General features: G+C 48.1%; 1 protein-coding gene across 2 annotated transcripts in view; it reads right to left on the reverse strand.

Annotated features, from left to right (window-relative positions):
* Window positions 1-17,614, reverse strand: part of SYDE1 (synapse defective Rho GTPase activating protein 1) — a 113,777-nt gene that overhangs the window by 42,577 nt on the left and 53,586 nt on the right. The window contains exons 2-4 of one of the 2 annotated variants that reach the window (XM_086960571.1): window positions 2,629-2,851; window positions 1,832-2,595; window positions 76-849 (exon numbers count right to left, since the gene is read on the reverse strand). In XM_086960571.1, the coding sequence (XP_086816697.1) occupies window positions 76-849; window positions 1,832-2,595; window positions 2,629-2,851 (1,761 nt within the window). Of the gene's footprint in view, window positions 1-75; window positions 850-1,831; window positions 2,852-17,614 lie in introns of both variants that reach the window. The other variant, XM_086960562.1, reaches the window with a different exon arrangement.

The raw sequence follows: 17,614 nt of genomic DNA on the forward strand, positions 1-17,614 counted from the left end.
AAAGGCTGATATTCCAGACCTCTAGGGCACCCTATCCACTCTATATCCAGATAGCCACCAGCACCCAGGCCTCACCTTTGAAGATGTGTGGCAGGCTGACCGAGCCGTGGCAGCAGACTCTGTTCTTGCCTGCGGCAGGGTCCCAGGAGAAGACGACGAGCTTCAGCAGCTGGGCACTCTCCAGCTCAAGGTTGAAGGTGTGGTTCAGGCTCTGGAAGGCCGCCCGACAGGTCAGCAGGGCAGTGCGGGCCCTGTTCACCCCATCCACCTGGAGCGCACAAAAGATGTCCTTTGAATCCGTCTTGGTCGACTTCACGTCTTGCACCCCATACAGGTGGACACTCACCAGGCCCGACAGGTGCTGGACGGAGCGCGGGTGATCACTTATACAATAATGACGGAAGGCGTCCACATCCAGCTCACACCCCTTGTCCTCCCGCGAGCCCCCGGAGTTACGCTTGTCTGATTTGGCAATAAGTTCCGGGGAGTCCCCGTCACTCAGGTAACCACCCTTGCTGGCGGCCTTCGAAGCTTGACCCGCCTTGTTGCGCCGCATGGCCTCCCGGGTGGCCACGCTGGTGTCCAGGTGGTAGCGGCTGATGACATTGTTGGACTCCTTGGGGGAGGAGCCATCTGGGTCAGGTCGGCTGTTGCGCGAACTGCGTAGGCTCAGCTTGCGCCTCAGCTCCGGCAGCTTCTTCATCTTCATTGAGAGGCGCCGTACCGTGCCTGGGGACTTCATCTTGCTGATGGCGCTCATTTTTTTGGAGCCCTGGGGGCTGTCCCCGGGGGCAGGACTCTTCACATCCTCAAGGTCCGGGCTGGCAAGGACCGGGCTAGAGGTCTTATCTAAAGAAAGAAATGCACAGTAAAAAAAAAAAGTTATGAATATAAAATAATAATAATAATCCACATTTGTAAAGCGCACGGCGCCGTCTCCCATCAGCAACAATTGTGCTCCTAAATCTCAGATTAATGTCTTAATGATATTTTATTTATTTGCCTACCATATTTGATGCCCCTACCAGCTCCCCATACACCATTAATTCAGACTAGCTATTCAAACTGTTCCCTATAAAGTGTCCTTTGGATCAATAACTCCCAATATTATCATCCAGGGATTGCTTCTTCTGTACAGGAAAAATAAAATATTCATATCCTTAAAATGATTTGGTTCTTAATAATGACAGCAGCATGAAGCTGATAATTTGTTAGAAAACCAATATGAATATAAAAGGCTTACCTCCCCACCTGCATTAGCCATTTACATCATGAGCAGTGATTGTCGAAAGTGCACGACTAGGAGAAAGGTTTTATGAGATTATAGGCCGATGTTTTCCCATCAATTTAGCCATGGATGTTTGTGCAATTTTCTCTTAACATTGCATAACAAATATAAATAAATATAAAAATGAGGTTTCATTTCGTTTTTTTTTAACAAGCTAAAAGTGTTTAACAAATGTACTGTATTGAAAAGAAAATACATTAAAATGGTCTCCAGGACTACGGTACCAACACTCTCTTGATGATAAATATGAAAAAATAAGCCTCATGACCAGAGGAGGACAACCTATGTCGAAATGAGCCCTATTGTGTCTTTGTAGAATGATTGTAATGGCCATGCAGAACACCAAAAGAAATACATTTTCCCTTGTGTCAAAATTTGCCTAGGTTGGTAAGCACGAATAAGCCTCATTTGCGTTCATCATTAGGATTGGGGATAAACTTCTGGTGAGGAAACAAGTTTACTAACAAGACGCTATATGACTTCACCCAAAACCGTGGAGTTATCATATGTAAGAATAAAGTGCAAAGAAACATATTGACTAACCAGTAATTTCAGCTTTTGATGAGAGATTGTCTTCAGCCAAACTCTGTGGTTGCAATGCTCCAGTCAACACTGCTTGGTCACGGCCAGCCCTTAAGGAGGGACTGTCGGCCAAGCCATTTACGGCTTGAGGAACAATTGCAGGCGCTTGTAATCCTAAACTGCTGGTAGACACTGTGTCAGTGCTGGACCTCTTTGTGGAGTCATCATGACCCGATGCTGCCTTAGTGCTACTTGTCTGGGCCATGTTTCCTTCCTTTGCCACCATCCCCCACTTCTTCCAAAGGTCCGTCTTGTCCAACATAGTGGACAGGTCCTCATCTTCTGGGATGGGGTTGTACCAGATGTCTCCTTCATTTGACAGGGTAATAGACTCCCTAAGCTCATCCACAGATGTCATGGTCATCGTTTGACCTTCTTCCAAGCCGGGGCCCTTTCCGGAGGAGAGCACCCATTCCCTGCTGCTTCGCTCCAGACTTTGGAGGTAGGCACCATGGCCACTGTACTTAATGGTGCTAGAAGAGTTGCAAACTTGCTGGTGGCTGTTAGACACCTTGGCTTTGCTTTCCATGCTGCTGAGGTGGTGCCCAGTAAACTTCATAACTAGAGTAGGAGAACAAGTTGCAGACGGGTACTCCTCAATCCTCAGCACTTCCTGGAGAGGGTTTTGGGTATGGGGACAAGAGAGATGGTCCGCGTTGGTCTTCAGTGGACATCTTGGGTCCCCTGAGGTGGATACTACCTCCGGGACACTTGAGTTCATGCAGGTCTCAGGTGGCTGTCCACACAGCCTGTCCGAGTGGCTTTGAGGATTTGCAGCTGTCTGGTGACCAAAGGGATGTTTCCTACTAAAGGAAATCCTAGGCTCCCTAGTGCAGGAAGAGAACCTGGCCCAGTTCTGTTTTTTGGCCACAGTGATGCTTGGTCCTCGCGGGCAGACATCTTCGGAGACCACAGGCACAGTTTTGTTGGAATCCTGACCAGAGTTCACACAGCCCACCTCAGAGGTCTTGGCCGGCCGGTCTGTAAAGCAAAATACAAGAGATTAGCCAAATGTATTGTAACATGTAAACCATTTTCAGAAATGTCTCTGGATAAAGAAAATGCCTTGATCTTCCTTCAACAGCCTACAAATTTGGAACCCATAATGCAGGTGTATCACGTTGCTCCACCTCCCCACCCTCGGTCAAGGGCAGGACATAGAGGCCTGTATCCTGTGTACTGCTTCAAGAGCATGCATTTTATCTAAGAACCTGCAAACTAAAATCTTCCAATTATCAAGGGAGTAACAATACTTTAGAATGTCTCACAGAAACGGCTACCCAGGTTGTCGCCCTCCTCTCCTCTCTGTCCTGGACATGCAGACCAGTGGCGGCTCCTCTACTAAGGCAGATGAGCGTCAACCCACTCCTTTGCAGCAGTGAAATAAAGGATAAATAATAACTCAGGGTTATCATCATTCTTTTCTCCTGCTGCGGTAGCTTTGAGTGCGGGTCTGCTCTGGTGACAGAGGAGCAGGGGGAGGAGTGGTAGCACACTAAGTGCCCACGACTGTTTGGCCAGCCGTCTAGGGCGAGCCAGTCATGCGCACTTTGCATGTTCTCTACCCAGGCTGTATTACAGCCTGGGTGGGGAACATGCCCAGGCTCCCGTTCCCCGTCTGAGCGCCGAACCACGGCATTGCAGAGTTGTGATTGGCTCAGGGAAGCCTGGGTGCTTCCTGTTCCGTACCGGCCCGGAAGAGACTACAGAGGTACGACGGAGGAGAGATGTGGCGAGGAGGTACTTTTTTTTTTCTTTTTACACCCCTTATACAGACACCCCAAACCGTGCTGCACTGATGCAGACCCCATGTTGCCCTTAAGGAGCAGTGCTGCTCACGTGACCTCGGGACCAAACAGGAAACTACCCTCTCTCATCACTTGTAGAATGTATTTTTTGCAGTTTTATAGCACGAATTTGACTTGAGCGCTTGACTTGAGCGCTTTAAATGAGCACCAGTTATATTACACAAGAACACATTAATTTTTGTAGGCACAATGAAATGAAGTGATTCGCCCAGAATCACAGGACAGTTGAGCCGACACCGAGGCTCGAAACTGGTTGCCCAGTTCCAAAGTCGGCAGCTCTGGCCCTTACGCCACACCCTCTGCTTGTATGATTTCCAATCATTCCCTCCTGCCGCTTTTAACCCACCCACTTAACTCCGACACCCACAACTCGCCCTCACTTGGATTATGCCCCCTGTACCCCCATGATTTAAAAAAATGGCTCTCTCATAGATGTCAATGTTATCACCGTCCTGAGAACCTCCACAGCGCCCAAACCCCGTGTTCCTTATATTGTCACTGTTTTCTATGGGAATCGTCCCCCAAAAGTCCTCGATCGCACACTAGTTGGAAACTCGAAAGGTTGACCAGTATGAACCACTCCCCCAGGAATCGGCATCGCCCATCTTGTCCCTAGCTAGCTTTGCAGTACGTATCTATGAATGCAATACCAAATAGGGTTGGAAGGGAAAGAGTGCCAATGGACTAGAAGCGGAGGAGTACAAAATGGAAAGTCAAATGGCCTGAGCAAGCAGCACAGCAATTGTAAAAGAAAAGGTGGGGCGAGGGGGGTAAAGAAAAGGAACGAGCTACTGGAGAGAAGCGGAAGTTGTAAGGAGAGTGCAACGGATGAAGAGAGTGAGGGAGGAGGGATACGCGAAGGGTGTGGGAAAGGAAGCAGCCCCCAGGCCCATGACCGCCAGCCACGCACAAGGCCCGGGTCCCCCCTTCAAGAGGAGCTGAGTGAGATATTTCTTCAGGGAAGCACATTCCATGCAAATGGAAGACAGATGGCTTGAGACTACTGAATCCCCAGGTGACCCCAGACTCTGCCCTCCTCCCTAACCTTACAGATTCCCCTCAGACTCCTCTCAGGGCCCTGGAATGGCAGAAGCAAAGAAACATTTAACATCCAGTGCCTGGAAAGGATTCTGGGGCTGTAGCAGTCAGCTCCCTTCCTGTCTCCTTCAAAACTGGGCAGGTCACCCCTCTGCTTAAAAACCCCACTGCTGATGCAAATGACATCAACAACTTCCGCCCCATCACTAACCTACCCTTCTCGCGAAGATCACAGAAAGATGTGTGCGAAACAGCTCTCTCGTCATATCAAGGACAATGATCTTCTTGACAATTTTCAGTCTGGCTTCATCCAAAACTGCAGCACTGCAACAGCTCTATTGCAAGTGATTGATGACGTGCTGCGGATACTCGATTCGGGGGGGGGGTGTCTTGTCTTCTAATTCTCCTTGACTTTTCTGCAGCCTTTGACACTGTCAATCACAACACCCTCCTTAAAACTCTTCAACAGAGAATGGGCATGGAGGGCACTGTACTTAAATGGTTTGCTTCCTTCCTCTCTGATAGATCCCAAATGATCAAAATAGCGGACAGTCTTTCATCTCCTTTGGCGGTGGGTCAAGGTGTTCCTCAAGGCTCTATACTTGCACCCACATTGTTCAATCTCTATTTGGAACCACTGGGAAATCTCCTAAGTAAATCTGGGGTCCACTATCATCTCTACGCAGACGACACTCAAATCTACCTCAAGGTTGCCTCCACTCACGATCTCTCTGTCCTAAGCTCTACTCTGGACTCCATTCAAAACTGGATGTCAACACATAAACTGATTCTGAATCCCTCCAAAACTGAATTCCTCCTCCTCACTTTCTCCTCCCCCGGTTCAATCATGGATGGACCAGATGAATCTATTGAACAATAAACCCATCATTGTCGACAGCGCAAAATCCCTTGGTGTCATACTCAACACTAAACTCAATCTACTCTCCCACATTAATTCAATTGCAAAGTCTGCTCGATACCAACTGTGCCTTCTTTGGGGGATTCGTCGCTTCTTCCCGGAGCATGACCTTAAAACCCTGGTGCAATTGCTGGTCCTCTCCAGACTGGACTACTGCAACTATCTTCTTACTAGTCTCCCCAAATCCCACCTGTCCCCCCCTTAAGTCTGTTCTCCATTCAGCAGCTCGTTTCATTTATGGGGCCAAAAGAAGCGACCACATCACACCCATGTTATCCACCCTCCGCTGGCTTCCCATTGAGGCAAGATTTATCTACAAGACTGCCTGCATCACCCACAAAGCCTTGCACTCCTCCTCTCCTAACTATCTGGCGAATAAACTGAAACTCTCTGGAGGCTCTAGACCATCACGAAATGTGGAAAATCTACTACTTGAACCTCCCACTTTCAAGAAGGAAAGATCAATGGCCCAATCCTTTTCAGGCAACGCAGTGAGAATCTGGAACTCACTTCCGCCTCCGCTCTGGACCACCACCTCCTCCCAGGCCTTCAAAACTGACCTCAAAGTTCTCCTCCTTCAAAGACACTTCCAAAGTTAATTCATGCCCTCTATTATCTGAAGGAAGACCTTTGAGTATAGAAAATTTCTATTCTGCATGACTATGGAAGTGCCTTCTCAGTGTGTTCTTGTGATTTGAGAGACTGACATTTATTGCAGTACTACCCTTTTACCTGTGTTTGGTACTCTTTTGTAACATGCACACGTCACTTTTCTCTTGTAACACACTGTTTGCTACCTCTTACTTTTTGTTTGCTTTCGATATTTGCACAAGTACCACCATTGCCTACGTAACGTTTGTTCTTGTGTTTGAGTGTCCTCCATTTATTGCAGTATTATACCTCTACTTGTACTTTGTACGCTTTTGTAACCTGCACAAATGTCACTTTTTCCTCCTGTAATGCACCGTTTGCTACCTCTTGTATTTTGTTCACTCACGATTGTCACTTTTGCCTCATGTAATGTAACTTTTGCTTTTGTAATTTGTTCACTTGTAATGTTCCCTTATATCAGTTCTGTTCCTTTTGTGAAGCGCTCTGACACCTTCAGATAAAGTCCGCGCTGTATAAAAACGCATAAATAAATAAAAGTTAGTACTTCCGGCAGATCGATTGGTGGAGTCTCGTGTCAGGCCTATAAGTCTGGAAGACCTAGAGGGCTAAGGCAATCAGACATGTCGAGTACAGACAATTCAGTACTGGTGCTCCTGAAGGGCCAGACGTGCTGGGGCAGAGTCAATCCGATGGTTGACACTACTGGAAGGCTGGTAGGGCTCGGGTAGAGTTAGTCAATCATATGTGGCTGGCACTTCTGGAAGACAGGATGGTACAGAGCCAATAACATCCATAATTAAAGATTTATCAGTATCAGAGCGCTTTACATACACACAGTAAAGACAGAAGAACATTGCATTACATAGTAGGAAGGCGGTAAGGAAGCAAAACAGAGATAAAAATACATGAAAAATAGGAAAGCAGGGGAGGGAGAGAAAACACACGAAGGTGGCGAACACAGTCCGATTTAGAGAAAGAACAAACAGAATGCCGAGAGGAGATAAGGAGGGAAGAACTGGGGAGGGAAGAGGAAAAAAAGGTGATAGATTTAGTCTCAAATCTACCAGCCTTTCAAGCACACTGGTAAATCAGGAATATCGCTCTATTTCCGTATATATCCACCAGAAATAAATGTTGCTAAATGGTGCATTTTGAACACACGTTTTTCGTATATATTGGGCAGTATGGTTCAGAACAGTCCAACCATCATAATTCTTAGAGCATGACATTGTTCAAGTAACGTAATACACAGCCTAAAGCAGGGACAGTCCTCGTGCTGCTAGTCCTGACGGTTTAACAGCCTATAATAATTCGATCGCTGTGATGGCCACTGACAAATCCAGTCCTACCCTCGGGCAGCTGGTGGCAGGGGCGGCCTTAGGCATGTGCAAGCTGTGCACCTGCACAGGGCCACCAAACCTCAGGGGCCACCACGCCAATATATATCCTTAATATAATAATCCTCTGAGGGTGCATACATATTTGCGTGGCGGCCCCTGGCAGGGATTTGGCAGCCTCCGACTCTGTTCCACTTCCAAACACCCCGACCCCCCCCCCCTCTTCACTGGCCTCCACGTTCCGCCCCGCCGAGACCCCCTCTTCTGGGGCCTCCTACCTACGCTCCCTGCCCAGGGCTGCCATGAGCCTAGAGCCGCCCCTGCTGGTGGGCCACGGCTGGAACCTACTCGCTCACAGGTGGATGGAGAGATAGGCAGGAGTGTTGATGGCGGAGTAGAAGATGAGGTTGCAGGCACAGTGGATTGGTTGGATAGATAAATTTGAATTGGTGTATAAAAAGTGGAGGACGTATGGATTCAGCTGGGTAGGTTTACAAGTGACCCAGACCGCCTAAACACCTTTCATACTTGTCCTGGACAAGCGACTCCACGGTCATAGCATCCATCAAGCTCACCGAGGCCCAAGCGCCTGTTCGGCACAGGCTGATACTCACCCAGCATGAGGCAGACTCCTATTCAATAAATGGGCACACAGGCCTACCTCTCGTGGGGTTTAGTGAGAGTCCTATCTCATAATGCCTGCTCCGGTCACAAATCACTGCCTAACTTGCCCTGGCCTTCTGGCATTTCATTTAACACACCAGTTCATCCTGGGAGTTGTAGTCTTCATTGCTTCCAATTGAACTAATCAGACAAACCAGCATAATGGCCATGCAGGATGACACGATGGCCCTGGACTGGTTAGGAGGTGTCTGCATACATGACGTCAGGCACCGGCATAACTTCTGGGCGGAACGTCCCCATCCCTATGGATGCGTGGGGGGCAAAATTCAACAAGCAGGAAAGATGTCCATCTTCTATTAGAGAATTACACAACATCTAAATACAGCGCAGTACTTGTTGGTTTCTTTTTCTTTTTACCAGTATAACTGCAGCACCGACCTGAAAAGCGTCACCATGGTCCTCCGACCACAACTTTCCTCGACCCTAGCTATCGGTCTAATTAGCCCACTTCTTTGAATCAAATTCTCCTACAGGGTTCTTTGAAAACCCCCAGAATAAAATGAAATAATTGATTCAATTGAAAAGCAAACAACGTCATCGCGTCACGAGGAAGATCTGAGGCATCTGTGGTCTCTCTCGGTCTCTCTTTCTCGCGCTCTCCCCTCCCTCTCTCTTTCTTTATCACTCTCTCCCCTCCTTCTCTCTCTCTCTCTTTATCGCTCTCCCCTCCTTCTCTCTCTCTCTCACTCTCTGTGTCTGTGTGTCTCTGTGTGTCTGTCTCTCTCTCTAGGACGCCCATTCAGCCCCTCGCCACCCAAATAAAATGACATCGGGTTGCACTCCTCCCCTTTTCAAAAAAAGACTCTGATCCTTAAAGCCGACCCCCCCCCCGCCCCCGCTCCCACAGAAAAACCAACACAGAGGCAGGCAGTCATTGAATCATTGTGGTTTGGTGTCGGGCGGCCAAAAAATGTGCATGCGCTCGTTGGCCGCCGGCCTGGACAGATCACCATCTGTTCGGTATAAGAGTGGAGAGATTTGGCGGGAGATTGGCTGGGAAAAAACACCCCAGCAGGCCTCGGTTGTGAGAAAACGAGACTATGCATGGATGGACCAGCACCTCTTGGAGTGCATGGAATGTAGGGATACTGTGCAGGAAGTACAAGGGCAACAGTAGCGCCATATTAGGAGACCTAGGGTTCATCACCGTTTTCCTGGAAATCGTGGGTCGTCCTTGCGTCCTAAGAATAGATGGACGACTCGCTGGGTACGAGGTTGGGGACCAAGAGATGACCCTACTCTAGAGGCTGGGGAAGCAGATGGACAAGGGAGAGTGGCACAAGGCGCTGGGGAAACCCAACCCCGCCCAATGGAGGGCGGGTGGCAGTAGGGGAGCCCCAGGACATGGAGGGCAGGTGAGACGGGATGGGGAAGCACACGGGCATGAGAGGATGGGGGAAGCACAAGACAACAGAAGTCATGAGGGGTTGGGGAAGTGAACAGACGATGAAGGGCTGGCAGGGCTTGGGAAGCAAGTGGACAGCACTGGGTGAGGAAGCAAGGCGTTGGTAGCAAATAGACATGGGGGTGGCAGGAAAGCAAGAATGACAACTGAGGTAAGGCGAGAGAAGAACACAGAGGAGGGAGATGTACACAAGATATTCAGCTGGAAAACACAAGCACTCACTTGCAGAGCGCTTAAACAAAAGGTAGCGCCTAAAAAATGAGCAGTGGAAGGATACAAGTAATGCATTCATGCTCCAGGGAAGGAACAGACACAATAAAGAGGAAGGAAACCCTACGGAGGCTGACAAATAAGAAGCAAGCAAATGAGAGAGACACCAAAGCCAACCAATAGTAAGCAATGGGTGGGCTCTAAGCACTTTGTAAGAAAACAATATGTCTGGAAACAGTCAGCACATTTGCATTCTTACGCAAACCTAAAAATAGACTGATGTACCACTCACAAGTAAATGAACTTGATGTAAAACTAATCTGAGTGGCACATGGTTAAAGAGTGTGCAGTTTATCATAGGGCCGTCACTATGAGGAAGCATTTACCCACTTAGAGGCACGTTTCTGATCACCAAGTTGAAGTTGGGGTGAGTGGTTAGCACAAACAAATCCAGCTGGGACAGGAAAGCGATCAATAACGATTGAAGTTATCACAAGATCACAAGATTAGTACAATAAATATAACCAGAGGAATAATGCAAAGATATGGGCTTAATTCGTGCACAAAGAATATGTGCATTGTAAAGCTATAGACAGAAAAGGTGAGGATTGGTCCTTGACCCAAATGTTTCGTGGAGATGTAGGAGTAAGCAGTACACCGATAGGTATGTAATTATGGAATTACAACTGTCTTGTGAAGTGTGCAGGACCGTTACCTAGTCAAACAAGCACTGGCAAAGCCAACAGGTCTGGGTTTAATCTGCCAGCACATGCAGTGTTGACACTTCAAAACAAGACAAATGGGAGGGAGCAAGCAGGAGCGGAGAGAAAGAACGACAGATGCAAGTGGTCCCTCGTGCAGTTCAAAGCTATACTGGAGCGGAGGCAAAAGGTTACACCTGAAAAGGCAATGGCTTTAGGTGAAAGATGAATCCTCCACTAGCCATAGGTTTGGCTAAATTCATACCTGCTCCGCACCAGGATACCCTCCTCTGTGATATTGCACATCAGATAGCATTACATCTGCTCAATGTACATTGTTAGCCATGGGCCCCTAGACAAAAGCATTGACAAAATCAAAACCTAGAAAGCAATAGAATCATCGAGGGACAGTCAGAACTCAACTACTAGAGACACTTTGTATTGTTTAGAGTAACTTCTCTATGTATTCTGATATTCATGAAGAATAAAGTGTTCTAAGCGATGAGTGTAAGGACTTCAAAAGGGTTTAGGAGTGAAGAGGTTCACATGGCAAGGCAACAATGCAATGGGATGTGCAGGATAGAGATGTCGGTGAAAGCATGGTCTGATTGGTAGATCCCAACAAGTATTTCCAGGAAAGTTTAAAGACTATTTACGATAAAGGTCTCTTTTTTACTGAATTATGGTTCACACGGCCTCATTAGTGCCCCATAAATTCTACAACACACTACAATATTTTATGCCTTGGGGTTTGAAAAGAAGAGGTTTGTGTTGTGAGTAATGCAGGCTGCCTGACCATCCGGTAAACATCCATGTAGATAAAAGCAGTGGTTAATTTGAGCCTGTGGTTTCCGGTGCTCAGCACAGGCACTTAATTGTCAACACCAGCATTTCTGACAGTCTACCACATGGTGGCACTGTCTGTCTAATTTAGCAATGAGCACAACAGTCTTATTAATTCTATATACCAGCGTTTCCCAAACTGTGGTCCACGGACCCCCAGGGGTCCGTGAGCCATTCCCAGGGGGTCCCCAGGACTCGAGTGCCTGTCGTCGTAGTAAAATATGAAACGCCCATGCGTCCTCACAGCACACAAGAGCTGTGAATGTTGGCGCAGGGGCAGCGAGACCACAACAATACAATCGGGAGGCAGGGGCAGCGAATGGGCAGTGGGCAGTCGGGGGGCGGGGCCGCAGGGGGCACAGCGGCTGGGCAAACGAGCGGAACAGAAGGCAAAAGGGGCACAAAAACGAGGGAAAAACGAGTGGCACAGAGGGCAGACGGGCACAAAAAACGAATGGCACACAGGCAAAATACTGAATACAGAAATATAGGGGCAGCTAAGAACAGCAGGCAGAACGGGCAGAGATGCACGGGGGCAGCGAGGGAAACAGAAGGGAAAACCGGGCAGAGACACGGGGCAGCGATGGAGTACAGAAGGAAAGACCAGGCAGAGAGAGCACGGGAACAGCAAGGGGAACAGAGGGAAGAAAAAGGGGTACGGACCACGTACAGGCAGCGGGGGAAGACAGACAACAGCAGTCACAGACACAACAATGAAAATACAGGCAATACAATAAAAGCAATAAAACGTTGAAAGGCACATGTGTATAGGTTACAGTTACTTGGCAGGCAGGTAAAAATCGATGCAGCCAGGATCAGCAGTAGGATTTTCGTGCTGCTGTCTGATTGCTCACTTTCCACAAGCCCTTGGGTACCACTAAATAATACACTGCTGTATGCATACATGTCCATGCCAATAGACCCAATTCAGGCGGTCTCCCTCTTGAAATTGCCTCTACTTCAAAAGGCGTTTTAAAAATAAATTGAAATCGTACAAATTGCTTGGGGGCCACTGGCTTCCAGTAGTGATTTAGTGGGTGTCCTCAGGAGTAAAAAGTTTTGGAACCACTGCTATATACATTAATAAAAAAGACAAATACATGCCACCCAAGCCATTCCTATAGTGTTAGGCGCCTGGAATAATCTGAATTGCCACACTTGTGTGAGTGCAATGGTAGTTGTGTTGGGACTGTCATTGGACCCTATTTTTTGTACAAATTAAGTACTAGATAAGACTCACACTCATAATATTGGGGTTGGCGTATCAAGTGTGTCAATCGGTGGGACTCCAAAAGGAGCCATGTTTACCCAGATTGCCATTCATTACCTTTAAGCCGCTTCCCCATTATGTGGAAAAGTTCATTTAGGCCTGGCTTTGTTGCAAGCCAGCGCTGCTGGCCATAGTTACTTCTGGGCACCTACGTAGGTGAACGTTTCCCATACTTCTCCATCTATATGTTTATTGTGCGGGGCTTGGATCCAAAAGCACCACTGAAAACGTTTTACTAAGAACTCTATATAGCGCCCACAGACACATTTTTGAAAGAAAAAAAAACGGGGCCAAACACTGCACTTCTATTTTTGGGTGCGCCACGGTATCCAATGGAATTATCCCTCAGCAGCAGCAAAACCACCGGCGTCGTAGCAGCCAGCCCACTTGGAAATCTCCCACCTTTATGGCGCCTCAGTCCGACCCTGTGCTGGAGTGTCTGCCGTGTGCGCACGCGCGAGTCACAGAAAGACGGCCAGTCTGCTGGAGTTAAGCGGGTGTCGACCTTCCTGTGGCCGGGGTCGGCTGCACCCCACGACGCTCCCTCACAAAGACGGGTCTGTGACGCAAGAACTAAAGGCCCTCTGTGAAGGCTAATCCGGAGCAGGGCGCCAACAGCCAGGGCTGGCAGACCTCAAAGCCAACCGGGCAGCAAGAAGGCACACAAGGCCCCACCACAAGACCAGCAGAGCTCGCTGAACGGGCATGAATCATACACAGGGCCTTGCTCCAAATGTAACACAATTAAGACTTCACTACAACCAAACCATGAGCAAAGCTTCACTACCACCGCAGCCCATGTCACAAACAGAACGTCATCACCAGCTCAGCAGAGCATTTGACATGAAAGAGACCTCAGAGCCTGTCCAGCTGGGCTCATGTCACGAGCAGGGCAGACACCAGCCCATCTCAGCTCATGTTCTTAATAAAGACTCATAACCAGCCCAGCAGGAGCTACATAACCAACACAAACAACCGCAAGCTACAAACACAGCGTGAACAAAGGCTTTGACCTGCTAATCATGGCTTTTGTCATCAACAAGGCCCCTACAGCAGCCTACTAGGGTTCACATCACGAACAAAGTAGCACTTCATCACAACAGGGCTAGCACCACAAAAATGACCGGATCATCAGGAAACAAGGCTCTAGCCATGAGCAGAACCTCAACACCAGCCCAGTAGGGCTTGCATCACCAACAATGTCTCATCACCAGCCACCAGAAGCTGTCAATGCACCCCAAGGGCCCCATCTTAAAGTGTTTGCAAGAGTCTGTTGGCAGAAACAGCTGCTCTAGAACAAGGTAGGTAGACCACTAGCATCTCATATCTTGATATTCCTCAAGTATAAGACCCAGGCTATGTCAACAATGGGTTAGTGAGACCGTGGGCCACAGACCTGGTCTAGGAGACACCGTCTGAGGGTGAGGGGGGAGACAAGTCTCCACGATCATTCAATCCTGGACCTTTCTGGTAGAGCTCCCATCTAGACCTGAATGAGAGGCACCATGTTCAAACTATTACTGACCTAGAATATTTCTCTGTAAGGGATAAGAGCAGGAGTTCTGGTTGCAGACACATTTCAGCTGAGGCCTCAAACCACCCAGTAATTATCTCCACAGAGATCTGGAGTCAGTCTCTCAAGTGCCCTCCTGGGGGCAGGGAGTCTTAAGTACAGAGGTAGACTTTACTGCCCGCTCACCTCTACTGGGTAATAGAGACCGAGAAGGTGAAGTGTCCCTGAAAGTTCCACCAGCTCAGTTGGAGTTTTACTTCCCAAGACTCAGTCGGAGACTTCAAAACCACATCACCACTACCCCGAAGGTCTAAAACTGGCTCCAAATGAAAGACAGATCTCAATTTAAGGAACTTTGCCAAGAATGCAAGATATTTTACCAGTGCTCTAATGGCTACTCACCAAAGGCTTCAGCTCCAGCCATGAATGAGAGGTCCCTCGCCCTAGAGAGGTCCTTCGCCCATGACTTGCTCACTGTCCATCCAGCCAAGGGCTACACATTCAGTGGAAAAGTCTTGAATTCTTAGGTTTGCCCCTTGCAGATATAACCAGAGAGATAAACCTGTTCTACCCAGTCTCCCAGCAACACTCGATAATGCCCACTTTCAACCAAGATATTCAGCACACATCTATTTTCACTAAGCACCATTTGCCTGTGTAAAGTGCTTCAAGGTGACCACCCACCAAGAAAAACTCTAATTACAATAAGGCAAAAAATATTGTGCATGAAATTTTGTGTGACTGACAGCGGAGAACACCTATGGATGCTAATAAAGGGTACAGACCCCGCCCACACAAGTTAGCACTGCTGACGGGAGCTAGAGTGTGCAGACTTCAAAGCTGAAGAGCCCTGCTGAGGCAGGTCTTCACACCTGCGATGTCTGCTGGGGCAGCCCAAGTGCACAGACACCCCTGGATTCAATAATAGTGAAATCTGCAGTTTTCACGCATGTGGCGAATAGAGAGGAACTACCAGCTCTATACTTGGGGCAGCGAAACCTAAAAACAGCAGTACTCCCGAGTTCAACAAATCTATAACGGTTCTGCTTGATGCACACAAGTGAGCATCAAGACCAACGTCCAAAGTCCTTGATTGGGGCTACCAAGGAGTGCATGCTGGTGCACTACTAGCTGCTAAGGGGCTTTCTCTGGAGACTGCAGACTCTGCCCATGCCTGGGAAAATGTCTGAAGGCCAAGCTCTGCAATCCCTGCTGGTGACCTGTGAAGCAAACGCACCAACATCCCCCTGAGAGCCCCAGGAGAGTCCAGTGAAACCCACTTCCTTCCATCCTGTCATGGAAGTTGGCCAAAAAACCAACATACAAATTCCCTGCTGGGGCCTGCAAAGGATATGGCCTTGCACGCTTCGCGAGTTACTGTGACCATTGTATTCTGCATCCTCCACTCTAGGCGTTCCGTCGGATGCAAGTTTGTCGGTGGACAGACACCAAGAACAGCCTCATGGCAGGCCATCCTCTCTCTCTAAGACCACTTCCTCACTTGGAAGGTGCACAGCGAAGGTGGCTGATGCAGCCCGCTACCCGTTGAAAGAGAAGAGTCGAACAAGATCGTAGCAGGAGATGGGGCAACACTTTTCAAAGCAAGTGCAGAACTGCAAATGCAAATATACATCATATAAAAAAATAAGGCCTTTTCTTGGGTTCTTAGGGCAGTCCGTGGTTAGTGGGTAGAGTATGTAGTGTGCATTATAATTTCCAAGTCCAACACTCTTGCCCTCCACCTGGATAACCAAGTTACTGCCTTCCGGCACTCGAATCTCCAAGGTAGTAAAATCCAGTAAACAAGTCTTACTCTCGGGGGTAGTAGCAGTTAGAAACGTAGATATGCCATGACACAGTGAGGAACACTGGGGGACGAATTGTTCAGCCATGGCCAGCTCTACAATGAATAGAACCTTTTGTACAGGGAGGAAAACATAACAGATGCTTTTTAAAATTCAGCACTTTTCTAAAAAGATACCAGTAACTTTTTTTTTTTTTTTTAAAGAAAAAAAGGTAAAATAGGATAAATCGCTAATTATGATATGTACAGAAACAGCCAAACAACTGACGTGTTTCGCTCGGGCTTACAATGTGCCTTAGAGCACACTTGAGGCAGTTAATAGCATAAATTGGGAATGTCTGAGACAAGGTACACTGTTCCTAATGCAGGGCTTGTGTCTAGCCCATTATATCTGCCCTCTCCGGCATCTGAAAAGAGCCCCTGGGTGCTGGGACAGATCACCAGGCCACAGAAGCACCAGCTCAATAGACGTTGCTGAGCCTCGAAGTGCCCCAAGGGTAGGCCAAAAGGAGGAACTGACTATAAACCGTCCTCGCTTCTCCCTCAAGCGAAAGATGAGCTTTTAGTATTGTAATGTACATTGAAAATTAGTAGAGTCAGCACCACATTGGCCTGAGATCTGACCCCAAACATTTCTAACAGCGTTTACGTGCTATTAGCTAGAACAGTGTCCCTTTGGCAAAAGATGTCCTATGGTGCTGCACTCAGTTGTACGCGTTGAATTTATTATGCAGTTGGTAAACAAAGGGCGGGCAGTGGTACAGATGTGTAAGCCAAGGGAATATAAGGTAACGAGATGCAAACATACCTGTGGCACTGTGTATCGATGGCTCATTGGGCCTGGGTTCAAGACTGGTACTACAGAGGGTTTGAGGTCTTGTCGCTGAGTTTCAACCAAAGCAGTCCAGCACCCCTCAAGCCAACAGAAGGCCCACATTGTTAGGTGGCAACCAATAACACAAGAAGAGAGGGAAAGGAATGACATTCACTCTAGTAGAGAAAGCTTGCTCTGCTGAGTCAATGGCAACCACACACCACTGGTTTAAGGGAGGGGCTCTCATTGCAGAGACACAAGGCTGTTTGTCCACCGTGGACAAGTGTAGTGGCAGCGTAACTACCAGCTCGTGCAGCCACGCTAAACGGACATGTTCCGTTCACCGTAACCATTTGGCATTCCTATATATGTCACACACTAGCCCCATATGCCCCACTTGTGAGTATAGAGAAGGGACCCTAGCTATAGGGGACAAGGTTGCCTCCTACAGGTGGCTTCTCCACCAGGGTTGCACCTAGAATGTCCTGTACCCCTGAACAATAATCTTTGCCTCCAAAATTGACATCAAAACCTGGAATTAATGGGCAGTGCTAACATTTGCTTGGAGTCGGGGGAGAATTGGGTGTTCCCCTTCCAGGTGAACACAGATCATCTGTTGAACATAAAATATAAAAAATGCAAAAGAAGCTAGCGGCCAGATATTGAACTATGTGACGGAGGAGCCACGGGCCAAGCATACTTCATCAACCTAGTCTGAGCAGCTGTGCTGACTTCCCGCCAAGGTGGATTTCCTGTTGTTTACAGTAACAGCTGCAGGATCCGGAG

The sequence above is a fragment of the Lissotriton vulgaris genome, chromosome 1_1 (genome assembly GCF_964263255.1).
Source record: "Lissotriton vulgaris chromosome 1_1, aLisVul1.2, whole genome shotgun sequence".
Classification (NCBI taxonomy): Eukaryota; Metazoa; Chordata; class Amphibia; order Caudata; family Salamandridae; genus Lissotriton; species Lissotriton vulgaris.